Source organism: Athene noctua, chromosome 8, assembly GCF_965140245.1.
Source record: "Athene noctua chromosome 8, bAthNoc1.hap1.1, whole genome shotgun sequence".
Lineage (NCBI taxonomy): Eukaryota > Metazoa > Chordata > Aves > Strigiformes > Strigidae > Athene > Athene noctua.
The window spans coordinates 1,795,853-1,822,687 of record NC_134044.1 but is presented as its reverse complement, the minus strand read 5'-3'; the positions used below and the strand labels follow the sequence as shown (position 1 = coordinate 1,822,687).

The window sequence follows — 26,835 nt, the reverse complement described above, 5'->3', positions numbered from 1 at the left end:
TCCAGCCTAGCTGAGATGTTCACTAGGACATCTGAAATCTCCACTGTGGTCACTTTGCACATGCCTCCTTTAAAAGTCAGTTAAATATAATAAACTCACCTTGCATTGCATCACCTGCCTCCCCAGGAGCCAAGAGAGACCTTCAGGAAAATTCTAGCATCACAACAGCTGTGTTCACCAGAGCACTGAATGCCCCTGCCTTCCCCTTCAGAAGGCAGCTGCCTGCAGTCAGCCATGCAAGGCTTTTGTTTTGCTTAGCTTATTTAGATGCTCAGCTACAAGCACAAGGCAGGTTCCGCTAGCACACGAGAATGGTACTCATTCAAGTTGATACTCTTTACAAGAAATATAAAAAGTAGGAAGCAGTGTTTGTATCAAAGCGCTGTGTTGGGGAAGCCTTCAAAACCTGCAACTCCATGGCTGTTAATACATTAGCACTTTTTTCTAGCTGACTAGTTCACATGTCATCAAGCAGTAAATGTGTCCCCCTAACACCCACTGTACAGGTAAAACTCTTTCCCTAGGTCATGTACCAGGCTTATTCAAGAACTCTGTTTTATTGACATTTGTCAAAACAATGCAAACATGTAGGGAAGTTAATTCCATGAAATTACATTGTTTAAGTGCCATCTTCATATAAAAAAATCCATTGCATTTCATTCATTAAAAAGATCAAACATTTCTTTTTCACATTTATAAAAACAGTGCAGCTGGCTCATACCATGAAGGTGCAGGCGATGGGCAGGGCCCTGTGCCCAGCTCTGCACCAGGAAGGGCTCCTTTGCTGGGCACTTGCTCACCATGGACACCAACCATGATGACAGCCTCCCTGCTACAGGATCTGCAACAAGGCATACTTTATCAGCCTCTAGCAACACGCACTTTCTCAGTTACCAACAGAACAGTTACAGCACGTTCCTGGGAAAGCGGTAGTGATAAAAAAAAATCCTACACCAGGCAAACAGTCCAATCCACACCAAGGCTGGGCATCAGATCCACATCAAGTGTCTTGAGTCAGGATGGCCGGAGTCTTAATGAGAACTGTTTTCATGTGTTGCTGCCTGTTCCCAGAACTCTGTAACAAAACAAGAGGAGCAAATTTTACTCCCAACGCTAGCAAAGGTAAAGTAACTCAAAGACTAAAGAAAAGTAAATAACCCCAACCTTCTAATGGCTTGAAACATGCAATGGCAGAAAAGTATGATAAGGGCTTGTCTCCAGCTCCTAAACCACTTGTACTTGGGAAGAGACACAACAAAGCAAAAATTATTTGAAGTCTCACTCAATTCTCTTAAGCAAAAAGTGAGACAGGTAAGTACAGACATTAATACACACGATCTCTTTGAAAAAGCAGCTATTAAAATATGTTTTTACATCAGATTATGTACAATATGCCTATCTGCCTTTACAGAGGCACACATATGTCCCCAACAAATCAAACAGAACACCTGCAGAGAACAAGAGAGGTGCTGAGTACACTGGGAACAGATTCAAACTGAAACCAGGTTTTTTCTGCAAAATAACTAAAACCAAATGGGAGACTGTCCACTGAACAGCCTCCTACTACTCTGCCTAGGCTGCACACATAAACACGGGGCAATTCTTCTAGATAGAGAAGAACCAAGATAAACAGGCCCTCTACTCACCCTTCCTTTCCTTTTGCTGTACAGGAACACAATGCTATCCTGCTGCCTGCTTGGAGCCCACTGCAGGTGGAACAAGGCTATCCAGCTGCTGACGGTTCCCTGTCTGAACCAGCCATTCATAGAATTTGTTTTCTACCAGTATCTGGAACTGTTTCCTCTGATCCCTGAAACCAAAAGAAGACCAGCAGGGAAGTATGTAAAGGTCACATTTATTTATAGTATTATCACAGAATCATAATATGGTTTGGGTCAGAAAAGACCTTAAAGATCATCTAGTTCCCACCCCCCTGCCCTGGGCAGGGACACCTTCCACTAGCCCAGGTTGCCCAAAGCCCCGTCCAACCTGGCCTTGAACCCTGCCAGGGAGGGGGCAGCCACAGCTGCTCTGGGCAACCTCTGCCAGTGTCACCACCTTACAGTAGAGAACTTCTTCCTTATATCTAGTCTAAATCTCCCCTCTTTCAGTTCAAAACTGTTACCCCTTGTCCTATCTCTACATCCCCTGATCAAGAGTCCCCCCCCATCTTTCCTGCAGCCCCTTTCAGCCCTGGGAGGCCGCTCTAAGGTCTCCCCAGAGCCTTCTCTTCTCCAGCTGAACCCCCCAACTCTCTCAGCCTGTCCTCACAGGGGGGGCTCCAGCCCCTGATCATCTTTGTGGCCTCCTCTGGACCCACTCGAGCAGGTCCGTGTCCTTCTGCTGTTGGTGCCCCCAGAGCTGGACACGACACTGCAGGGGGATCTCATGAGAGCGGAGCAGAGGGGGAGAATCCCCCCCCTCGCCCAGCTGCCCACACTGCTCTGGATGCAGCCCAGCACACGGTTGGCTTTCTGGGCTGTGAGCACACATTGCTGGCTCACAGTCAGTTTTCCATCTGCTGATACCCCCAAGTCCTTCTCCTTGGGGCTGCTCCCCATCCACTCATCGCCCAGCCTGTGTTTGTGCTTGGCATTGCCCCGACCCATGGGCAGGACCCTGCACTTGGCCTTGTTGAACTCCATGAGATTTACACAGGGCCACCTCTCCAGCCTGTCCAGGTCCCTCTGGATGGCACATCCCTTCCCTCCAGCGTGCCACCGCACCACACAGCTTGGTGTTGGTGTTGTCAGAAAACTTGCTGAGGGTGCCTCGATCCCACTGTCCATGTCACCAACAAGATGTTAAACAGCACCAGTCCCAACCCCGACCCCTGAGGACACCACTCACCACTGCTCTCCACTCAGACATCGAGCTGTTGACCACAGCTCTTTGAGTGCGACCATCCAGCCAATTCCTTACCCACCATCAGATCCGTGTCTCTCCAATTTAGAGACAAGGATGTTATGCGGGACAGTGTCAAATGCTCATGACATCAGTAGCTCATATACTTCTAACCTCACCTTCACTACCAAAGCAAGCATATATATATATATATATATATCAGCTAAGGGCTGGGCTTGGTTCCAACTGTCTGTACCAGAAGGAGAAAGTTTTTACCAAGTAAACATGACTACAATGAACCCCAAAGGCAGAACTTGGTCAAGTTAGGGAAGGTATGCAAACTTCCCCATCAAACTAGCACAGCAGCCCTGCTCCACAGGGCTGCTCCTGCTTTACACTTAGAGCATAGATTAAAACTGTCTGAAAAGGGAAAAAAAAGATTAGCAACCAGGATTCAAGTACTAAAGACACAAAATTCTGTTCTGGCAGCATCTGAGAGAGAATGGAGATGAGGAAAAATTGCACCAACACTCCTCAAATAATTCCCATTACTGCTAAATAACTTTTGGGGTGTTTCTGCTAAGACCAGCAATAACAGGGTGTACCACTTATCTCAGACGCTCTGTCTGGCACCAGTCAGATGCCCAAGAGCAGCACAGGCTCATGGCAGTATTTCTCCAGAAGAGCATCCCAGCCATCTGGGGTCAGCTCAGCTCCAGAATTTCTTAAGCCAAAGATGGCATGGGTGTTGAGTAGCTCCTGCTGGACTGTTTTTTTCCTATGAGCTTACATAATTCCTTTCTGAACCCACATAAAACATGAATATTTTTGATTTCCTGTGGAGCTTTTATGTGGTTTTGCTTTGAACCCATTCCTAATCTGATGTGCTGATCCCATCCTGTACTGGAAAAAGCAGCAAACCAGTCCTTTTCATTTTTGTGCCACTCAGCTTTAGAGAGGCTCAGAGTACCCAGACACTTTTTTTCCAGTCAAAGGCTCTTTTTTGTACTATTGCTTCCATTTGAGACATTCCCCAGAAAGCAGGGTTCTAGGACAGAAACTAACCTAAATTCCTCCCAGTGAACACGAACACAAAGGCAGTCACTTTTTTTTTTTCCTTATGGTTTTATCTTCTACAAGTGCTTTTTATATACCTTGATCTGCTACTGACCCTGAAAGACTTTCTGTCTGATATGCTCAGAAAATGAATAAACAGGATTTTATGCTTTTGCAAGTTGTTCCTCAAGCTGTCTTATTGGTCCTGTCTTATGGGGTGTTTACTTTCAGCCTGGCAGGATTTACATTCTTTTTTTGCCCCACTTTCTCCATTCAGACAACTTCAACTACTTGAAAGATGTCTTCTTATTTTTAACATTCTCTTTCACCTCCCCATTCAAGCATGGCAGCTTTTTTCTTTCTACAAGTCTGATATCCTGTTTGCTCTAAGCTTCCTAGTTGTCTCCCTAGTTGTTTCCCTGCCTGCAAGAGACAGAGTCATTTTACAGTCAGCTGCCCAGTTTCTTTCCAGCAAGCTTCTGGCACAGTTTTCCCCCTTTTATGAAACCAGCCACTCCAGTAGTGAGCTCCTGCCTCCTGTGACCACTGTGGAGGATGTTAAATCCAAGCACATCATCCTTATTACCTCACACTTCTTTAACAGTAAGGTTTTGAAAGGCCAAACACCTTCACAAAACCCTGGCGTGAGAAGCAGCAGCTCTGGGAGGACAATGGCTGGAGGGGGAAGAACCTTAGATGAGGCTGAGAGACACAACGGATGACTAACACAAGGGCCAAAGTTGTAACTTTACTTATAACAATTTAACTTCACAACTCTCTGCTGCCCTTGAAGACTCAGGGCCAAGAGTTTTGAATGTTTTTACACCTCTGTCACTACTACTGGGTCACTGCTGCTCAGCCACCCTCCACCTGTAGGAAAATCCTGCCCCGAAATCCTTTCTCTCTCCCAGTCTAGAGCTCTTTCCAACTGCACGCTCCGCAGTCGGCACTGAAGCACCTAGTTCAAAAAGGAGCAAGGGAAGTGGAGGGTGCTCCTCTGAAACAATAAACGATCAGATGGACTTGAAATCCTCAGCCTGGTATGATGGTAAGCGTGGACAGTTTGACCAGAGAGCAGGTTTTAATATTCTATGTTCCCCACAGGATAAACCCCTCCAAGATCACTGCTTATCAGCACCCAGTTACACGCCTGTTACAAGTCCTCAACTAAGCACAGAACAGAATCTATACAGCTTAAGTACATCTTAGGGAACAAAACTTGTTTTCATCTCTTCGAGTCTTTACAATTGAATATCTGGGTTTCTATCCCCATTCTATATTTGCAAAGGAAGCTGAGTCCTTCAGGTCACTGCATCAAAACAGTTCACAAAACGATAAAAGCAGCTAAACTGAAGTAAGCAGAGATTTGTACCCTTGCCCAATCTGGCTGACTGCAGACTGACAGAGGAAAGCACACTGACAAAGGAAGCAAGCTGAACTTTTTCAGAACTCCACAACAGGTGCTGAGAAAGCAAACAGACATGCATCAGTACATGAGGTGGGCTAGGACAGGCCTAGCTAGTACAGTAAAAGCTGGGCAGAGGATTCGATGTGATCTGATAAAGAGGACTTTAAAAGTTACTGTCCACAAGGAGATCCACTGTAACAGTCCACGTGCACATTCTTAGCGCACCTCAACAACAGATGGGACAGTAATTTAAAGCTTCAATCTCAAAGTAGACGTTGGGCTAAGAGTGACCACCAATCAGCTGCAGGCCAATAATTAGCTGAGCACCCACGGCAGCACGTGACACGAGAAGCAGAACAGAGACAGCAGAGACAGCTGCCCGCATGAGTTAAGTCATAAACTCTTACTGCCAGGGTGGAGCCCTCACTTCAGCTGTCAACAGTATCTAAGCATGCTCTTCCTTGAGTCTCACAAGCTAGGAAAACGCAGAGTTAGGATTGAGAGCATTATTCTTCTCATTATAATAATACCAAAGACCAGGATCCCAAGATTGCTAATTACTAATGCTCTGGAAATGGCACACAACACACGGCTCATGCAAAACAACCCATTATTAAAATATTTGTGTTGAACCACATCAAATGAATCTTCTGTTGGTGTGTCTGAGCTGAGCTGCAACAAAGCTCACAGGCTCCTGGTCGGATGCAGCACTCACTTGGTCAGGCCTGCCTCCTTCACAGTTTTCTGCCAGATCTGTACCTTCCGCTCTCGCTGACTCAGTGCCTTCTGATACGCGTGGGGAAGCCCACCCGGCGTCTCCGTGGTGTCTCCTTCCATCTCGAAAGGAATCACAAAGGTGTAGAAGTCCGAGGGTGGCAGGAGGCGGAAGACACTCGTGTCACTGCTCTCCTTGCACACCAGCATGGGGCTGTCCCAGTAGTTTGGCAGAGTGGCCAAGCCCACCTGAGCCATGTGGTCTTCCAGCATCGGATAATGGGTGTGGAAAGGGGCAAAGCTGACTGCTTCGTTCCCAGAGAGGATGAGAGGCTGGGTAGGTGTGAGAATGTAAAAAGTGCAACCAGCAGTGGAAGAAAGGGACAAACAATGGCAAACCACAATGACCTTGATGTTGTCACAGCTGTGGACATGAACAGAGGCCTGCACTGGACCAAGGACAAAAGTGCTATTCCGACACTTCTCAATGGTCACAGATCTGCAAAAGAACAAGACAGCGAGGACAGAGTGACCAGGAAAGAGCAAAAACAGGACTTTTTCCCTGCTTAGTCCATCTAACAAGAATTTAGCGCTTGGACAAACCTGCTGAAAAGACATCTAGCTGTCTCCCAGGAGAACAAAAACTCACCGGAGAGGAGAGAGGAGATAAATGAAGGACTCGCTGCAGCGATGAATTCTTACGTGAGCCCCCACCAGGGTGTCCGAGCTCTTGGCCAGCGTCTGCTTGTACACCTGGCTCATTATCACCATGGGGAACATCTCAGGCGCCACACGACTATTGCAGGCAATCTTTGCTCTCCTGGTTGTTCCTTCAACTGCAAAATAAAGTTCACCAATGCACTTAAAATTGAAAAAAAGCACAAAAAGGCTATAGGTGATTCCTACATAGACATGACGGTTCACTGTCCACATCCCTCAGCAATCTCTCAAGAAAATTATCAGCCCAAAACTTCAAGGATGGTACCATCAGACTGCATCACTTCATGCACCAGTCATACCATCCACCAGTGCCTACTGGGCAGGTCAGCAGCATGTAGCAGTCAGAAGCTCCAGAAGTCAGGGCACATTGAAAGATCAAAAACACTTCAAAAGTGTTGAAGACAACCCTGACTGAGGCATCTCCACTTACAGAAGTCTGTTCCCGAACATTTTAAGACAGTGAAATGCTCCCTCTACAGTACAATCCTTGTGTAACCTCGCTGTACTAAATAACGCGCTGCCACTCTTACAACTGTGCGGAGAAACAAAACACTAACCTAAATTTTTTTCTCCTGAGGTGGAAGGTACCTTGGCTCCACTGCCATGTCCCAGCAGGCGAGAGACTGTTACTCAAGACAAGGAAACCTAGAGCAGTTCTCAGCTTTGCTACAAACACATCATCTATTCTCTGTGCCCAGCTGTACTTGAATAACAAGGGTAGTAGTCCTGACCTCACTCAGAGGGGCCTGTGACAATAAAGTCATTAATGTTTGCTCACAAAAGTGATTCAAGGACCAAGAAAATACACACAGCTGTCACACAGCACCCTCTAGTCACCCAGACTCACCTCCAAGCTGTCACTTTCCCCATGTCGACTGACAGTAAGAGGAAAAGGAGGCAAGCCTCCACGCCACAGCCAGATCCCTGGTCACCAAGGAGAGCTGAGACTGAGAAGTTATTTCTAAAAATAAAGGCAAGGCCTATAACTACCTTGCTGTGCCCACGCAAGTTTCTTCCCAGACTTGAGGCAGGCAGTCATTCCAAAAGGGTTTGTTGTCAGGCAAGACCGCAGCCAGCTCTCTAGCTTGGGGAAAGAGAAGGCTCTGGAGACCTTTGAGTAGCCGTTCTGCCCGTGACAGGGCTGCCAGAGGGCAAGATCATGCAGAGGACGGACTGTCCTGGATTTGTTCGCAGTCCCTTCAATAAGAAAGCTGAGGGCACAGACAGCTTCGTAGGACACCAAGCTTCTGTGTGTGGGATGAGAGGAGGCAGTGAGCTGCTCCGGCTCCAACAGCAGTTCCAGCATATCCGAGAGGTGGCTCTGCACAAAGGCACGGTGGTCCTGATCGTTCCAGTTCTTGGCAGGCAGAAAAACACACAAGAAGGAGGTGAGTTCTCACAGAGCTCACAAGCTCTACTGACACTGTACAATGCATCTTTGCCTACACTCATTCTAAAAGAGGGAAAGTCAAACACAGTGATATCTCCTGCTCACTGCTTCTGCTGTTCTGCTCTTTCAAAACATTTGTCTTGAAACCTCCCCTCAAAAAGAAAAAAGGATTTTATTCTAATTCCAAGTACCAAATGTTTCATTCTAGGGAGCAGAAACAGACTCTCCTACAGTCCTTCCCACACAAATTCAGGCAGCTGCTACTGGCAATTGAAGGCAGGAAACAAATCAATAACTGACAGTCAAGGTCTTGCAACTGCTCTATTGGAAAACCGCTGCCTCTGTTCCAGACCTTCAGATATGATTCAGTGCCTCCTTCCAAGGCGCTGCAGGGAAAAAAGCAGAGGGTCATTTCTTCACAGCAAGCGAGCCAATAAACCAAACAACCTCTGAAAGAGTCATCAGTTCAAATTCTAAAGGGCTCCAGACCAAAAAAAAAAGTGCAAGACTGGAATTATGGCAGACCTTAATAAAGACAAGTTTTGCTGGCCTGCGAACAGCAGAACAAGCAACACACAGCTGTGATTACATGTTGTCCTCATCATCCGTGTGAGGGCTATAGCCAAAAGGGCTTAACAAGCAGCTGCACACATCACGTCCAGCAGCTGGAGATCCCTGCACTGTCCCAGAGACCCTCTCACACCAGACAAGCCTCGCTACACCATTTCAACAGGGGGCACGGTTCACGTCAGGTATCACTGAAGCTGGGGCAGTCTCACCCAATTGCATAGAGAAAAGTAACACCAGTGGAGACAGACCCAATCCCATCGGGACCAAAACCCCTGGGAGGGGTACAGTGGCAGCCAAGACGCACCTCCCTCCTGTCCAGAGTTTTACGTGATGGCTACAGTTAAAACACCAGCTTTTAAATAACACTGGGTGCTCCACAGCCACCCAACTCACAGCCCTGTATCAGTCCCTCTCATTTCTTTTTTCATTTGTTCAAATCTTTCAGTATAAAGTTACCCAGTGCCTGGTTTTAATTAGTTCAGCTTTGTCCCAAGCTACATTTCGCTAGCTGATAGAGCTCACAGCATCAGTCATGACAGAAATCCACTGAGGTTTGCAGCTGGCCTTTATAATGACGTTGCCAATCTGTAATTCACTCCCAAATACAGCACTGCCCACAAGCTGCACCTGATACATCCAACTCACTTCTCTCCTTTCAAAATACTTGATAGTATTTTAAAAGGAAAAATTATAACTTCTACACGGTTGATCTACAGCTGACCAACTGCCCTTTCTGAAATATAGCTTAATGATAGGAACCACCCTGGAATCCTAATACTCTACAGAGGATCATGAGAAAGCCACCTCAACATAAGATAAGCTTCCCGTTTGACTAATATGAAAATCAAAGAGGCAGTTGCTTCTTAAAAGAATTGTCAAAACACTGAAAGAACTTGCACAGTTGGTCTCAGACTCTAGGAAATTTCCATGGGTAACTTTTGCTGGTAAAACTGCAGAGCATACACCAACTTCGTTTCATTTACTATTGAGCAAAATATCTCCAATTTGACTGTAGCTTAGACTTTAGCAGAGGCCAGGTTACACCCTCCTGGGAACAAACCAGCCACTTTTTGATCCACCTCAAGGCAGGTCTTAGCCGTTTCCCACATGGCCACATAAGAAGAATCCTACAGCCACAAATACCTTATTCTCGCTGGCGGATTTTCCAGTCAGGCTGGGAGACTTGGTCCTGGGGCTAGGCCACTCCTCCCCGATCAGAGACCTTCGCAGAGAAACCTTGTTCACCTGTTGGACGTACAGGAACAGCAGGAACTGCAGAGTGTCTACCGACAGCTAGCCGAGAGGGGAGAAAAAGAGGCGTTAGGATGGGCCGGGCTCCCCCCACACCCGCCCGGCTCGGGATGCGGCTCCTTGCCTTGCTCCGCTCTCGCTCCAGCTCGTCGGCGTTGGCGCAGGCCGCCTCGGCCTCGGCCCACTCGAGGCGGCGCGGCGGGTCCCGCCGGATGAGGCTGTGGAAGAGCTCGAAGTAGAGCCAGGCCAGGCCGCGGCCCAGCTGCAGCTTCCCGCAGGCGATGTGCCGCCAGCGGGGCCACGACAGCCGCGGGAAGCAGCCCTCGGCCGCTCGCGCCCGGGCATAGGCCGCCATCTTCCGCAGGTAGTGGGGACCGAGGCGGGCGGGCGGCGGGACGGGCAGGACCCCCACCAGGAACGGCTCCGTCTTCACCCACAACCGCACCGGGGCCGCCGCCGCCTCCATGGCGACCGCGGCTGCCCGCTTCCGGTGCCCGCCAAGGCGCCGCGCAGAGCGACAGCCCCGCGGACCAACGAGAGGGCCCTTCACTCACACTGTGGAGGACTCCGCCTGGTCCCGGCGGGCTCGCCCCCTCTCCGGGAAACCGATTTCGATTGGCCAGCGTGGAGGCGGGAATAAACGATGCGCCCTCTGATTGGCTGCTTCCGGGCGAACCCGTACTTCCGAGCGGCCTGGAGCAGCGATAGGGCAGGGCGTGGCGTAACGCGCTGAGTCTTGATTGGTCCGGCGGGCTCAGAGCCGACGTACTGGCAGGCAATTGGCCAGCGGCGTCGAGGCGGCGGTGAAGTGTGCGCAGCCGATAGGCCAGCGGCACGCAGCGCGCGGGGCCGCGCCGCGCTCCCATTGGCCGGCGGCCGTCGCCGGGCTCCGCTTCACGTCTAATGGTGGCGGGGCCGGCGGCTGCGGCGCCGCGGACCCGTCTGGAGAGCGCCGCTCCCCGCCGCCCCCCGGGCAGGCCCGGCCCGGCTGCTGCGCCATGGCCCCCGGCTGGCTCGGCCGCCTCTGCCTGCTGCTGCTCTGCCTCTGCGGGGAGGCCGCCGCCGGGTGAGTGCGCCGGGCCGTGCCGCCGCCGGGCCTGTGACCCCCGGCCTCAGCGCCGGGCCTGCCCTGCTGCTCCCCCGCGCCTGCGCGGCGCTGACGGGGCCCGCTCACCTTCCCTTCTCTCTTTCTCCCCTCCCCACCCCCGGCAGGAGGGACTTCTACAAGATCCTGGGAGTGTCCCGCAGCGCTTCCATCAAGGACATCAAGAAGGCCTACCGGAAACTGGCGCTGCAGCTCCATCCCGACAGGAACCCCGACGACCCTCGGGCTCAGGAGAAGTTCCAGGACCTGGGGGCTGCCTACGAGGTGAGGCCGGCGGCCGCGGGCCCCCCGCCCCTGCCCCGCGCCCCTCCGTGGGCCCTGCTGAGCGGTACCGCTCCCTGCGGCGGAGGGCAGGGCGTAGCAGGGCCTGGGGGAGCTGTTGGGGAAGGAGAGGGGCAGAGTTGTGCACCATGTTGTAAGGAACTCGGAGAGCGAACGTTAAGTCCTCCTGGCACTTCCCAGACTGTGAAGGGTGGATGGGGTTCGTGGTAAAACATGCCAGGAGCATGAAAATGAGCTTGGTTAACGGGGAGTCTCATGAGGCTTCTTCCTGTAACATTCAGGACAGTGAGAAAAGAGGGCTTCTAGGAAATATAAAGGCTTTTCTGTGTAAGGTGCAGGTGCAATTCATCCTCCTCCTATTACTGTGTCGAAATTCAGACATTCTACCAAATAAAACATAGGTAGTGAGGCTACCAGGTTGATTAGGAGCAAAGGTAGTGAGGCTACTGGGTTGAATTAGAGAGCTCCTTCTGTCAGAGGACAATAAAAGATCTTCACTCACTTAGCCAGAAGAAGTGAAGACAGCAAGTTTAAAGTTACGTGTTATTTATTAATAGTTCTTAGAGAAATAGTTGCATCAGCTGTAAGTATTGGCACAAGAACAAGTCTATGTATGAGGCTTGGATGTGAGTAAGGCTGAGCTGATAGGAGATAAAAGGTGGTTGGTTTGCCTTTTAGAAGACACTGAGGTGGGAAAAATAATTGTGGGTCACATACGCATGAGGATTCCTGTTGTTTCCGTGATAATTTAGTAACGTACAAATGATACCTGCTACTAATAGCATGGTGTGTTATGTAAATCACACACAGATTATTTCATTAGCCAAATGTTTGAAGTCAAAGCCTTTCTCTGCCACGTATGTGCATGTTAACGGAATTCAGGCAGGGTGATAGGATCTGTTTCTTCCACGTTCTCTGTCCTTTTTGTTACTCTTCTGTCACTGTTGGTTTCCGTCTGCCCCTGCCATCCACCATGGAGCAGAGGGCCCCTGAGGTGACCAGCAAGAATTTGTAGCAGCCACCAGGAGCTTGCCTGCACTGGTGGGCTGTTTGGGTGGGAGGTTTGTGTCCTCTTTGAGGAGTTGAGCTTCAGAAGGAGAGGGTTTGTGTTCCTGCTGCAGTCTGGTGGTGCTGCTCAGCCCGCAGCTGTTCCATCCCTGATGCTCCTCTGCTCTTCAGATATGCAAATATATGAGGAAGTGAAACAGCTTGAATGTGTTTTTTTCAGAGCAAAGGGGAATGTATTCACTTTATTTTTGTATCAGAGCTGGGGCCTCTTTTTAGTTCAGACTTAGCAATTCTTAAATAAATTGGGTGAACTATCACAGGGAGATCAGTGAACATGAAGAATTCTTTTCTGGAAGAACGTATTTGTTACCTGTCATTTGCAGCATCTGAAGACTGATGCATGCAGTTTACTTCAAAGCTGTGAGCTTGATGCTGTTTCTGTCAGTTGGGATCTTGTCACATTTGACAGTGCTTTATGCATGGGAAGCATTTCTCTACCTCTTCCCCGAGTCCCAGTTTATTTAAGTCTTTGCCATAGTAACAATTGAGAGTACTCTTTCTATTAAAAACACTCGGGAGAAAATGGTTGTAAAATCAAATCAGCAGGGGATGTAGTGGCAGGAATAGCTGAATGCTAACTCTTATGAGCAGTGACTGAGTCTGCCTCCCCCTCACCAGGGTGTTATTGAAGCACAGCAGTGTCCTTGTTCAACACGAAGTGTGAAGTTCTAGTGCTAACACAGACAACAATAATGCAACATGCTTTTGCTGGGTGCTGGTGAAAATTAAATTAAATGAGGAAACCTCCTTTCAAAATCTTCATTCATGTGCTTCTTGCTGAAGAGAGATGCATCAGGGTATTGAAATCCAGAATTGGCATATATGGTTTTTAAGAAAGGTTTGGAAGAAGTAGCATTTTGATGTCCTACACAGTCTTTTTGTTTAGCCAGTACAGCTTCCAAATCCTTCTGCTGAACTATGAGATGCAGTGTGCTGATTTGATTGTTTTGGGCAAAATGGAGCTATAATTATTTTTCTCTTGTAATCTAAACCAGGATGCCTTTTGCCGTAAAGCAACAGCCTCTGTTAGTAGTGCCACTGCTCAGGGTTTGGCTAGCTGACTATAGTAAAGTCTTCTGAAAAAAAAATGTGGGGAAAGTAGGTTAATTAAGCTACTCTCTCCTTCATTTTCACAGCCTAAGTGATTTCCACCCTGCAGCTGTGTGGTCTGAATTGCAGTTGATTCGGTTAGAAAGGAAGCTGGTCTCGTGTGAGGGAGCTGAGACTCCTCTGTGCATAGTCAGTCTCAGGATGGTTTGGTGGTTGAGTTTCCATGGGGTTTTTTTCTAAGCTTATCTGCTGCAGTTGCTTTGCTTTTGAGGCAACCTGACATAACAAATGTGAAGTCTCAGCACAGTACTTGAAATTGTGTTCGTGGAGTTGTGTTCTCCAACAGCCTGCAGAAAGAAAGAAAATTAATGGAAAGGCAAATATTTTGTGTTCTTCATTCCTTTTTTTATTACTCATGGTGTAGTCAATACTCTGCAGCACTTTACCAGAAGAATTTTCCTCTGACACTGACAGATCGCAGAATGGAAAGCTTATCCCAGTTCTAGGAAGTATGTGTTTTAATGCAAAATCTGAAGTGGCAAAGGGAGAATTGAGCACTTACCTACTAGATCAATCTAGTAAAAACACTGTTGTTTTTTTTTCCCTGTTTATACCATTTATCATCGGTTGCAATTTCAGGCAGTTTTTCATCATTTAGCCAGTTTCTCCACCTGTTTCCACCTCTCTAGGAGTGTGAAAGCTAATCTGGCAATTTCAACCTTCCCAAAGGTGATCAGCAGGGGGAGGAAGGGGAAGGAAGACTAAACGTGACTGGAAACTTCTGGGCCTCTGGGAGAGGAAAGAATAAAGATCAATACTTAAAAATTAAAATTGAATCTTTACAATCTTGAAAGTTGTGTGTTGGAATGTGGGTTTCTGCCTCAGTACTGAAGTTACTTCTAACTTTTGCTGCCGTTAGGAATGAGGGCCAGCATTCGGACTGGTGCAGAGTTACCATATTTATTTAGCAGGTTCAGCTTGGTAGCCAAACTTGCCATCACTGCTGATTGTTATGAAATAGCAGCCAGAGAAATACACATTTTGTGTAGTTGAAGAACAAATTGAGAAATGGGTGGTGGTATGTGACGATTTCTTATTTTTTTGTTTTTCAGTGTGTCCTGCTTTGTAGGGACTGATTTGAATCATTCCTCCTGATTGTTTTTTAATCCTTAATATAAACTCAGTATTGTTTATATTTTTCTATGTGGCTTTGGCTGGTTTAATAAGCTAACTGTACTTTTTATGGGTTTAACTGATAAATATTTAACTCTTGTAGTCCAGTGCAGCAAGCAAGTTCTAGCCAGCGTTTCTGTAACGTAAAGTGTTGCTGTTTGTCCCTCAGTGAAAAGTCCTGATGAGCTTTCTCAGAGCCTTGTTTAAATAACTCAGCTAGACTGTGGGTGAATATCCTGTCTGCTCACATCCCTTTGCCAGGTGCTGTCAGATGAGGAGAAGAGGAAGCAATATGATGCGTACGGTGAGGAGGGGTTGAAGGATGGGCACCAGAGCTCCCACGGAGACATCTTCTCACAGTAAGGAGACTTTACCACATCAGGCTATTCTACAGTTGGTGCTCTAATTTTGTGATGTTCATGCAGAGACTTGACATAAGCAAATTGTATGTTAAGGTCTTTTACCCAGTCCAGAGGGACCGATCTGAAGTGACAGTTGATAATTTGAAGACATACATTTACAGTGGATATCCCATGTGCCTTTTTCAGTTGTCTGTCTTGCATCACTTGGTTTAAGAGCAGTGAATAGGAGCCAGTGGTGTCTTCTAACACGGGCTCCTCTTGTTCACTTGACTAGCTGCATCACTAGCGTGCGTGATCTGTAAGGTGCTGCAGCTGCATTAAACGTGTACAAGCTTCCTTGGGTTATCTGGTATGTGACTGATGTTTGACCTGTTGTCATAGATCATGTGTGTGCTTTAGGGGTCATTTTTCTTTTGCAAAGTAATGCTGTGGTGACTGACGTGACATTTCAGAGCCACTGTAGAATTTGGATCATTGAAGTCTGAAGGCATTTGCATGTTGCTCAGGCAGAACCTGATTTTCTGTTTAAGGCCCCTTTGGTTCTGCAAAGCACAGATTTGCTAACTATTACTAACAATTCCTGAAGTTGCTCATTGCGTGTAAACCTTCTGGATGAGAATTCACACCATCTGCTGGTCTGCTTTGAGGAAAAATATCTAGACTTGCTGGGAAGCTTTTTATCATTCCCCCTTGTCCTCAAATTACTGAAAACTAATCTACTAGCACTGACTTGCAGTGGCAGAGATGGAGCGTTACTCAGCTTGCACCTTGTGGTGATGATGATGACTGAGCAGCAGTGCAGTATGGAGAATAGTTCCCTTAGGTGGTGGTCAGATTTTGAGGAGTTGGCATTCAACTCCCACTCCAAAACCTGATTTCTTTAGTACAGAAAACTCTTCCAAAGTGTCCACTTTGTTTGAAGGCATTAGCTTGTGGCCTGGAGGAGCAAAAAGGGGTATCTGGATTTACTATGGTGCTTTTACACTGCGAGGAGGTGGTTCTCTAAGGGACTAGAAGCATTTACCAAGCAGCATGTTGCTGCTGCCTTGGGTGGCTCTCTCCATCAAAGCTTCATTTGATCAGAATTCCTTCCTGAACTAATTGATGTGCTTCATTTCAGCTTCTTCGGGGACTTTGGGTTCATGTTTGGAGGTAACCCTCGCCAACAAGACAGGAACATTCCCCGGGGAAGTGACATCATCGTAGACCTAGAGGTTACACTGGAGGAAGTGTATTCAGGAAACTTTGTAGAGGTAAGTTTGACTGCCTGCCTGTCGGTCTCTCCAGTGTGTTCTCAGGTTTGAGATGCCTGGCCTGGCCACTGCTCAGAATGATATTTTCTCCCAAAGAATAAAACTGAAATAGATGCTCTTTTTCTCAGTATCTGGCAGTGACAGTGGCGGATGTTGTGATGCTATTTGCTAGTAGTTAACTGAAGAAGTAATATATTTATTCATATTTGCTATCTGGCAATTTCTTTATAATGAGATGCTTCTTGTGATCATAATTTATTTATTGGCTGTTGGTGACTAGCTGTAGGGTTTTTTTTTTTTATTGCAGTAGCCCACTTGGAAAAGGTGTAAGTGGTCTCTCCCTAGAACTTAGCGGTATTTGAAGGCCCATTTATATCCCTCAAATTCATTTTTCAATTCTTGCTAAAGGATGCTGAGGATTTTTCATAGGCCAAACATGTCGCTGCAACTTTCAGGATTACATAATTGGCAAATTTATGGTGGCCTTTAATTATGGGGGGGGTTAAGCAAGTTACACTTCTGGTGCTGACAATCCCTGCTATTCTGCATGTTAGAATTTGTGTTGATTGAGTTTGTGTGGTGAGTGTCTGGGTAAATGAAGAACTCCAAAAAATTTTGCCCATTGTGTGGGACAAGGAAGCTATTGTAACCAAAGTATGAGGTGTTTCATCCTAGCATTACCTTCCCTATTTAGAAAGGTGTGCAGGAAAAAGAAAGGAAATAGTAAGAGTGGTGTCAGGAAGAGTTTTTTAGGTATTTAATGTGTGATCAGCAAGAGATGTGAGGTGAAAACTGGTGTTAGAATGTTTTGCTGAGGCTGTTTGGAGGTTCTGTGGAGGCAGCACACAAAACTGTTCACAAAATTCAGACTGTTTGAGAAATCCAGACTCTCATGGAGACCCAGGAGTGCTGGCCTGTATGCTGGTATCATGGTATCTTCTACTTCTGTGCAGGTTGTCAGGAACAAGCCAGTGGCAAGACAGGCACCTGGAAAAAGGAAATGCAATTGCCGACAGGAGATGAGGACCACCCAGTTGGGACCTGGACGTTTCCAGATGACTCAAGAAGTTGTTTGTGATGAATGTCCAAATGTCAAGTGAGTTTTGTGCTCTTTACTGCTATATGGATGTTTTGAATAAACCTGCCACTAGGTGGAGGGAAGCGCCTCGGCTATCAGTATGACCTGGGGAATTTGGAAAAACTTGACACTGGTTTATTTCCACGGAGCCAGCCTTTACTCTTACAGTCGAGACAGCCAACTCTATTAGATGTAGAGCTCCCCGTTTTGCTCTTTCAGCCTCTTATTCCAGTTCCACAAGTAAATCTGAATAAACAAAGTCAGGCAAGCCCCCAGTTTCCAGCTGGGAAGAGCTGGACATGGACTGTGCTGCAGTCATGTATCCAGTTGCTGACTATGCATTTAGGAGCTTAACTTTGCCTTCTTTTAGATGAGTATCAGCACACAAGAAAGGCAGTGCTTGCCCTCCTGTTTGAGGTGTGAGTAAGGAGAAAGTGCATGTTAACTTGTGTGGGTGTTCTCATCCCAGTAACTCAACAGTAGGTGGTAGCACCTGCTGTTGAAAACTTAGTGCTTTCTTGCTCTTCCCCTTTGCAGGCTTGTGAATGAGGAGCGGACACTGGAAGTGGAGATAGAGCCAGGTGTGAGGGATGGCATGGAGTATCCCTTCATTGGTGAAGGTATGTCTCTGGGCACTGCCCTGCTGCTCAGCTTTGACTTGCTGCTTTTCCGTGATGCAGGGCTGCTCTTCATGGTAATGATGGTATCCAAGCCCTGCTTTGGGTAACACAGCCCTGCTTTGGGTAACACGTGGTTTTAAGTGGTGTGTCCTCCAAATGCTGCTGATATCCAGGAGCATAATCTTTGCTAAGTTTAGATAACTCTTGAGTTCCACTCCCTTTTCTGGTATTGGGGGTGCGCACACACACAAAAGCTCTAAATCTGATGTTTCAGATGACTTTTGAGCAGGAACATCTGTTCCAGGCTTGAGTATGTGAGGGAATCCCCTCTGCTCAAGGAGATGAAGTCCTTCAACAAGCAAAGGACATCATTAACATGCAGGCAAGTCTTTCAGAACAATGGAGAGGTATGAGCTCATTGAGGCCGTACTCAGAAAGTCCTAGACTATTAAATAACAGATATGTGTAAGCAGGGTTTTAGTCATGTGAGGGTCAGCTAGTTGTTTTTTACTTTAACATGTGAGCTGCAAATCTCTATTGTGTTTAATATGCTGCTTGTTTCTTCAGGTTTTTACTAACTAGCTCCTTTAAACAAAACTTTTCTTTTTCACAGGTGAACCCCATGTGGATGGGGAGCCAGGTGATTTGCGCTTCCGAATAAAAGTTCTTAAGTAAGTAACCGGCCTGGTTAGACCAGCTTTTTCTGGTTACTGTAAAGGAAGCAGGCAAGCAATTTTCTAGCCAGTGTTGCCAGCTTGGCTAGCATGTAACTTGCCCTTCAGCAGAGTTGATGCAGTCAGGAGTCTGGTACTCCGGGCTGTGCAGGATTTTCAACCCTGATGATGCTAGAGTAGCTGGATTCACCACTTAAGATGCTGCGATAATTCCAGTTTTATTTTGTGTGGCTCAGATTCTGGCATGCATTAGTAGGTCCTGTGTGAATCACATGAAATATCTCCTTTTTCCATAAACCTACTATCTCCCTATCATAAGGAAACGCACTACTAAGATTGTTGCATGAGTCACAGCTTCTTGACACGCCTCACCACTCATTGCCCTAGAAATAGAAAGGTTTAGAAGTACCTACCTCACACAGGAAAATGAAGCTAAAGTTCATTCATTCTTCACTTCCTCTCTGATTTGTGAATCCTCTAAATTCATAAATAGAGGGGAGGAAGCTAAAGGACCTATTTCCCCTATGAGGAAGGAGAAAAGTTCCAATGTCATTTATTTCCACAGGCACCCAGTCTTTGAAAGAAGAGGAGATGACTTGTACACAAACGTGACAATCTCGCTGGTCGAGGCACTTACAGGCTTTGAAATGGATATCGCCCACTTGGATGGGCACAAGGTGAGGCATTAGTTTGCCTTCTTGCTGTGTGTAAACAAAATTTAACTGCAGGTCTCCTGTGCTGGGGCTTGGCTTGCTCTGGGTGTCTGCAGCTGGTGGTTGTATACAGTATCTCCTCTACTAGAGCCTTCCAGACAGTTCCCATGGAGCCAAAATAGGCTCTGTACAAGAGGCGCACAGCGTGAGTCTCGGTTCCAGGCTGTCACAGCAGTTACTGTATGTGCTGTCTTGGGTGGTGTTTGTTCTGGCCTGTGTCCTGTCAGTAATGCTGCTTGGACCTCTTGAATATCACTGACTGGCAATGAATCAATGTCAGTTGAAGCTTTTCAGTGGGTTGGAAAGGGCATTGGAGTATTGGGGTACATGCACAGAACGCTAGTAATGTTGTGAAATTTCTTTTGTCTCTAGGTTCACGTTGCTCGTGATAAAATTACGAAACCCGGGGCCAAACTGTGGAAGAAAGGAGAAGGTCTTCCAAATTTTGATAACAATAATATCAAAGGCTCACTAATAATAACATTTGATGTGGAGTTCCCCAAAGAGCAACTGACAAATGAACAGCGGGAAGGTGCGTGTGTTGAAGCTCTGTCATGCACTGGGCTGCACAGACCTCTTGCCAAAGCTGATGAGAAACTGGCACAACTGAACCAGTGGCCTGTAATGGTCAGGAGGGGATCTCCTTTCCCTGTGCCCTTTGTACAGCATAATCACAGGGCATCGGCCAACTCTCTTAACTTCCATTTCCCTTTGAAGCAAGTGAGCTGCAGTTGTAGGGAACCAGATTAGGTTTGGATGTGCCACTGCTGGGATGTAGCACTTGGCAAGTTTGCAGGTGCTTTGTTTTGTAGCTGGCCATCTGCCTGAGCTGAAAGACTTACTGGGCTTAGCCTCTGTCTGCTCTGCCTCTGCTGGAATGGGATCACAAGTGGTTTTCCAGCCCCTGCTTCTACTTTCTTGGAGACAGGACTTGTGAAAATCCCTCTACTGTCAAGGGTAGAGTGTGTCGTGCAGCATCAGGAGAAGGATTGTTTCTCTCCACATCTTCTTCTACCCTAAGTGTTTTGTGGCCATGTGGGGAAGAAGGGTGCAATGCAGATATTTTGTAGAAGATATCTGCTCCAATGGAAACTTGATGAAGCATGTAGAAATCCTAAAGTTGACAAGAGGGTAAATACAATACTCCTAGCCAGAAATTACTCTTTGCTTCAGCAGCCTCTATGGTAGGTTCTGCTGCTCTGCTTGGGGCATCAGAATAGGCATCAAGGGCCCCATCCACTGCTACGGGGCAGAGAACTTCCTGGCATGTAACAGTGCAGCTGTTTAGAAAATCCTCACCCCCCAGAACTTCTTGCTGGTCAGGGCTATCATTTTGTTCTTCTGAAGGTGCTCTTTTAATAGATTCTGGCAGCTTTCCTGGTAGAATGAGACAAATGTGTGGCTTTCCTGGACCCTTTAAGTTTGTAGAGGGAAGCCAGGCCGTGGGTGGGCTTTTCCTCAGCCCTAGGGCTCTTTCTGCTGTGTTGGCCATACTGCTGGCTGCCACTTGGAGCCTAGTTGGTAGCTGCAGCTCCAGGGTTGACTGTTCTGTGGTTTCTCTGCAGCTCTTTGGGCTGTGAGGACTCTGCTTTGAGTGCATCTGGTTTGTTTTGACCCCCATGCTTTCCTGCTCGTTGCAAGTGTCCGTGCCCCGTGAGGGCTGCGGAGCACAGCGACTGCATCAGTGTGAAGTCTCATTCCAGGCTCTGCTGCCCTTCTTGAAACTTCATAAGGTGACAGCACCTCTTGAACAGATGTGAGATTATTCCAGTTGTTGCTCTTGGCAGTTTAGAAGAGACCAGACGAGGAGCAGCAACAGAAGCCTTTGTCTTTGTGGAAAATTCTTGCATGCCTTTAAGGATATCCTGGGAACAGATGGGTGATGGTACTGAGACGAGCATGTTCAGGCATGGGGCCTTTGGATGTTCCACTCCCTCCTAAAGCAATTCCACACTTCCCAGGGGAAGGTGACTGGGTAGGCAGGCAGATGCACTTCTGTGTGCTAGAATATCTCCAAACATCCAGTGATTTTACAAGGGAATAGGTCTATTCATGTTGTGTGGCAGCAGTTCAGTGTACATGTTCAAAGGAAGATTGTAGGCTTTAGAATTCAAAACAACCCTTTTTTCTTATTGTTGGCAGTGGTCCTGATTTCTTATCTCAAAACTATATGTGCAGCTCCTGTGGCAGTCAGGAGATACTCTGACTCTGAGAGCACCGCTCTGGTCAGTCTAAGCTTTAGTCAGAGAAATAATATGCCTGCTTTCCTGCCAGTGTGACATCAGGGAATTTATTGCCTGTTGATCAGAGGTGAATTTCTCTTTCACATATCTCTCGTTTGTCTCTCCTGACACTTGTTTATTGTCTGTTTTGGATCCCATGCTTTCATTCTGAAGTGCTCAGAGACCAACAGCAGGCAGCAAAGTGGCCCAGGTTGTGTTGTAACCTGTCACCTGTTGGTGTCAGAAAAATCTCAAGAGTTGGCCCTAGTAAAAAATGCCTGAGGTGCAGTAACACCAAAAGCCAGGGTTCCTGGCTGGAATTCCTGATTGAACGTCAGGTATGCGTTGAAATATCCTGTGCACTATCAAGGATATCCAGGCCAGCAGGCAGCTGCCTAGAGATAGCTAGCAGGAAACAAGGTACAAGTATGGTGCAAATCCCACTTTTTTCAGGGTTACTGGAGCACACCTTTCTCCAGCTATATCCTTCCTTTCAAAGAACTACACATTCAGGAGGCACATCCTCTTGCCCAACAGCCAGGAAGTGGCCCTGGGCCTCCTTTGGCTGTGGAGGGGAAGTGAACTTGCACTCCCCTGGAAAATGACTGATCCTTAACAATTAGCAGCTCCTGTACAGAGGCTCACTTTGCTCTTGAGGATATTTCTGAACGTAGAAAAGAGTTCAGGATTCACTGGCCAGCAAGCAAGAAGCATGAATAGTTCTTGCCTGGCAGAGAGCCATCTCGGTTTCAGGTACTACTTCTAGGACAGTTTTCCAGTATTTTAACAGAGCTACTGTGACCCTGCTCTTAAAGGACAGTAGTTATTTGTGGCCAGAATGATATAAGAGTAGGCAAGCAGGACAAGGTTTACAGGGAGACATATTCTCTTTTATGTGGATTTTGTGAAAAAGGACTTGAGTGCCTGAAAGGTTGGGGGGTCTTTCTGTACAAGTAAACTGGTTGATTTAATTACTGATCCTCCCTTACCATGCCTGTTACCTCACTTAAAGTTAACAACTACAGCGTTATTTTCTTGGTAGCCTAATGTGACCTGTTGTACAAACATGTACAGTATGACACCGTGACTCTGGCTTCAGTGGAGCAGCAGAGCAAGCTGATCTGAGGCAGGGCTGTGATCCTGTCTTCTGTCATGTTGAGGTGCAAGCCAGCTGCTTGTGTGCTTTGTTGCAAGACTGATGCTGTTTTGGAGATATCCCAACAGCAGAATTATATCGGTTTAGCTTAATTTTTTATTATTATTTGAAAGTTACCCTTGGCATGGGAAGTTTTCCCCTCTGTTTTGGGTCCTGACAGCCCCTCCTCAGGCTCAAAGGTTTCTAGTGCTGGTCAGAGCAGAGATATTGCCATGCCCTGAGGGGCCCCTTGGCCAGGGCAGTGGGAGTCCAGGCAGTGTGTGACCAGGCTGACTTTAAAGAGGGAGTCCCCTCTGATTATCTCTGGAAAAAGTGTGACACATCTATTCTTGCCCGTCCACTTCCTCTGTTTAGTGTGGACTTGCCCTTTTAAGTAGCAGTGAAGACCTGCCAGTCTTCCCCTGAACGTGCTGATCCCAGTAGATGAGTTATTATGGTTTTAAGGGCTGACTCACTCTTCTCTTACTCTGTTCTGGTAAGAATTTGATACTGACAGGACCTCAGAGCAGTCAGTTCTTTGAAATGTTTTATGAATGGGCTTTCAGGGGTGGGGAAGATGGTATGTGAAAAGTCATCTAGATTCCTTTGGGAAACAGTGAGTTTCAAAAAAAGCTTAGGATTTTCAGGCTTTCAGATACTTAAGCCCACAGTTAACAAGTTTACTTCTCTTTTTGCCTTCAGGGACTACTTCTAGTGGTCAGTAGTGTCCCCAGGCACCACATACCATTGTGAAAACTTCTGCTTTCTAATTACTTGTGGATTTCTGCAGCTGGCAAGTCCAAAAGGGCTCAAGCATAACCCTCCCAAACTTGCTGCTAGCAGATTTCTCTTGAGCTATAGAGAGAGCCTGAGCACATGAGTTAAATGAATTAGACTCTGGAAATACTCAGCAAGTTATTTGTTGTTCCATTTGTACTTAAGATGACAAAATTGTTGTCAACTTCCAACAGCAAAGGATCCCCGAGTGTCAGTTTTATCCCTTACAGAGCTGTGAGGATCCTGAGGTGGTGTGCTGGACTTTGAGTTTGTAGCAGAGGAAGCTTTCTCCTTGCAACCACAGGCCTTGTGTGGTCCCAGGAGTGCGTGAAAGCACTTAGAGCATCACTAACCTCAGTCCTGTTTCCCCTTGTAGGATTGCTGAAGAGCAGGAGTAAAGCTGTCACACCACTGGGTTTGGGAGGATTTTTCCTTTTTTTTTTTTTTTTTTTCCATGATGCTCTTAGAGTACCAGTGTTTGCATTATTCAGATATGTGGGCTCAGCCTTGAAAAGCTGGTGCCACGGGACCTACAAGCCAGATGTGTAAATGCAGCAGGAACAGCAAATGCAGAGTCCTCCTCCTGTTTGTGCTGTGCAGTAACGCTTTCCTTTCTCTTACAGGTCTCAAACAGCTGTTGAAACAAGGATCTGTGCAGAAGGTGTACAATGGATTGCAGGGATATTGATGTGTGGAAAAATTGGACTTAACTGAAAATGAGAAGTCAGATTTGTTGCAGTCTTTTCTCCTGCCTACTGTAGAATGGAAAAGAGGGAGGGTGGGGCAATTGTTGAGGTATATATAAATTTTTTTCTTTGTAAATGGTGGAAGTGCTCAGACGAGTTGGGGGAAAATACTACCCTTTTCAGGACATAACTGGTGCTGCCTATTATGTTCCACGTCCTGGAACAACAAAGACTCCTTGAGCAGGAAAAAAAAGGTGGGGAAAGGCATCTTAAATTCCATGCAGATTGGAATTTCTGGTTTTTAAATATATTTTGATGTGACTTTTCTTGACCATCTCAACATATTTTCATAGCTTCTCCTGCTTTTTATGTCCTTTGTGTCAGTCTTTTCCAAGTTTCTGTTGTTTGGGGTTTTTTTTTTTATTCCCAGCCCATCATCCCCTTTCCCCTCTGAGCCCAGAGTCTGCATTTCTGGGGCTGGAGTACAGGTGCTGTTGAGAGTGGACTGGCAGGAGAGCCTTTATGGTCCTCACATATGGTGGAAAAGCAGGGGAAAAGTGTCTCTTAAGGCTCCTGTGGACTCTCTCTAACTGCCAGGTAATCCTCTTGTCCCAAAAGTTAATGCTTGGTTTTAAATTTGAAGTCACAACAGCTTAACAAAGACTCTGCAGACTTTCATGGTGGGATTTTGGAAAATAATGGGAATGGCTCCTTGTGGCCTTGTTTTTTCCTCAATGCCCCTAAATGTAACCAACAACTTGTCTGAAAGAGTTCACTTACCTCCTGCACTCTGTCCTCTGTGAGGACGGGTGAAGCTAGCAGCACAGAAATAAAGGTGTGAGTTGGAATGGCAAAAACTGCCTGGTTATGTATTTCAGCAGCCCTTGCCCTGGGACAGCTGCAAGTCACTGGTCTAATGAGGAATGGTCCCTTCAGTGATCTCAGCTGTGAGCTGCTGTAAAGGGTAAAACCACAGCTGCAAATACCAGCAAAAGCTCTGCAGCTGCTTTGTTTGAACTGAGGGCCTGGTGATGTGGCAGGGAGGTACCTGGTGCTGCTCTGGTCTCTGTGAAGACCCAGCTGCTTTAAGCATCCCCATCAGAAACTCATCTCCACGTGTTCTTCAGGAGTGGTAGCTAAACAATCCCTCAGAGGTACCTGTGTCAGTCAGACTTGTGCTTCACAGTGACAGTGATGTAGGCAGCAAGAAAAATTAGTTAGTTGCTTGTGTAGGGTGTTCTGCTCCTTCCTTCTAGGCTCTTAGGGACTAATAAAGTGGGATCCTTTCAGCTCCTGCCTTATACCTCATCCTCTGCCTGGGAAGTGGATGGGATCTGTTTTTTCCTACACAGAAATGTTTGCTGGGGAGCAGCAGCAGGAGATTCAGGGGGGGTTTTGTTTGGTTGGTTTTCGTTGTTTGTTTTTTCTTCATTATTTTAGCTCGGATAGGTGGAGAGCAGCTCTGGCCCAGCCCTTGTGTGCAGCCCTTGGTCTAGCAATGTTCCACCCAACCCTTAAACTCCAGTGGGAGCTGACACAGTGGAAGCAGCAGCACTGGGGATGCTTCCTGTTGGACCTTTTGTACATTTGCCTTGGCAGAGCAAAGCAGGGGCTTCAGGAACAGCTGAGGGGGGGAGGGACAAGACAAACCTGAGATGCCAAACCTTGGTCTTGATGCTTGTCTTCCTCAAAATCTGTAAATGTAAACTGTTAATCCCAGCTGAGGCTGCCACTTCCAAGTGTCTGCCCGTTTGATGACTGCCTCTTTGCAGATGTCAGTAGACAGCTCTGTCACTGCTTTCCCCTTTGCTTAGATTTCTAAGAAATCCTGGATTTCAAAGAAACTCTCCTTCTAGTATCGCTGTGTGTGGGGTTGGTTCCTGCTATCTGAGCCCCTCGAAGGTCTGTTTGGTTGCTGCCTCCCTATTCCACCTGCACACAACCGTGCTGCCAGTGCTTGCCTGTAGCAATAAAGCCAAAAAGCCACGACTCCACACCAAAGCCTCAACTTCTCTGCAGGGGAAGGTGGTGTAACCTTTCCTACCTGCACCCCTACCAGCAGGCATTGTATTTATTTCAGACACTAGTTCCTGCTGCTGCTTTTCCTCTCCCTGCTAATCCTTTTCCTTCCTGTCATTTGGTTGTTTTTCATTGTTGCTCGGTACTACTGAGAGGCTGGTGCTGTATACAACAGCAACAATAGCTGCAAAACCCCAGCTCTTAAAAGCATGAGAAGAAACACACAGAAAAGAAAGCTCTGAATCATACCAAGCAACCCTGCTTCCTTCTGTCTTGCTTTTCCCCCCGTTGCTGTGGGGTGTGTGTAGAGCAGGGGTCTGCTGCCTTACGCCCCTGCAGACAAAGCTTTCAGGGTTACCCTGCAGACAGCAGCATTCCCTAGTGCTTACTAGGGTCTGGATCAAACATTTGCACTTATTTTGGTCTGTGAAGAAAGTTGTGCTGCTTCTAGGATCATAGAGGGAGGTATTTGTCCTCCAAGGGCTGCAGGGTGTCTGGCCGGAGGGATGTGGAAGCTCTTCAGTGACTGTGACATTTCAGTTACATTTAGCTGGTGTGAGTGAGCCAGAGGAGTCCATGCACACTGTATCTCCTACAAATGCTTCTCAGGGGGCTTAGATCTTCACATTGTTTCTTGGTTGGGGACCAAGCAAGCATCCTGATGG

General features: G+C 47.0%; 2 protein-coding genes across 2 annotated transcripts; one reads left to right on the top strand and one right to left on the bottom strand.

Annotated features, from left to right (window-relative positions):
* Positions 1-557: 557 nt before the first annotated feature.
* On the bottom strand, positions 558-10,425 carry TBCCD1 (TBCC domain containing 1). Its single transcript, XM_074912229.1, has 7 exons — positions 10,078-10,425; positions 9,846-9,995; positions 7,733-8,099; positions 6,672-6,858; positions 6,024-6,521; positions 1,647-1,810; positions 558-1,075 (listed from the first exon to the last, which is right to left on the bottom strand). Exons 1-6 carry the CDS (start codon positions 10,417-10,419, stop codon positions 1,681-1,683), a joined length of 1,674 nt encoding a protein of 557 aa, XP_074768330.1. The 5' UTR covers positions 10,420-10,425; the 3' UTR covers positions 558-1,075; positions 1,647-1,680.
* A 403-nt stretch (positions 10,426-10,828) lies between these two features.
* DNAJB11 (DnaJ heat shock protein family (Hsp40) member B11) lies at positions 10,829-24,495 on the top strand. The gene is made up of 10 exons (XM_074912194.1): positions 10,829-11,019; positions 11,166-11,322; positions 14,893-14,990; positions 16,114-16,246; positions 17,200-17,342; positions 17,862-17,944; positions 18,558-18,615; positions 19,184-19,295; positions 19,704-19,863; positions 24,089-24,495. Exons 1-10 carry the CDS (start codon positions 10,952-10,954, stop codon positions 24,151-24,153), a joined length of 1,077 nt encoding a protein of 358 aa, XP_074768295.1. The 5' UTR covers positions 10,829-10,951; the 3' UTR covers positions 24,154-24,495.
* Positions 24,496-26,835: the final 2,340 nt, after the last annotated feature.

Excerpts from the sequence above, each read along its gene's own strand:
- DNAJB11 (XM_074912194.1), top strand. The coding sequence starts at position 10,952 with ATGGCCCCCGGCTGGCTCGGCCGCCTCTGCCTGCTGCTGCTCTGCCTC. Across the intron at positions 16,247-17,199 it reads ATTCAGGAAACTTTGTAGAG|GTTGTCAGGAACAAGCCAGT; the intron begins GTAAGTTTGACT and ends ACTTCTGTGCAG. Across the intron at positions 19,296-19,703 it reads CCCACTTGGATGGGCACAAG|GTTCACGTTGCTCGTGATAA; the intron begins GTGAGGCATTAG and ends TTTTGTCTCTAG.
- TBCCD1 (XM_074912229.1), bottom strand. The coding sequence starts at position 10,419 with ATGGAGGCGGCGGCGGCCCCGGTGCGGTTGTGGGTGAAGACGGAGCCG. Across the intron at positions 8,100-9,845 it reads AATCCGCCAGCGAGAATAAG|AACTGGAACGATCAGGACCA; the intron begins GTATTTGTGGCT and ends CTGCCTGCCAAG. Across the intron at positions 1,811-6,023 it reads AAGGAGGCAGGCCTGACCAA|GGATCAGAGGAAACAGTTCC; the intron begins GTGAGTGCTGCA and ends TTTTGGTTTCAG.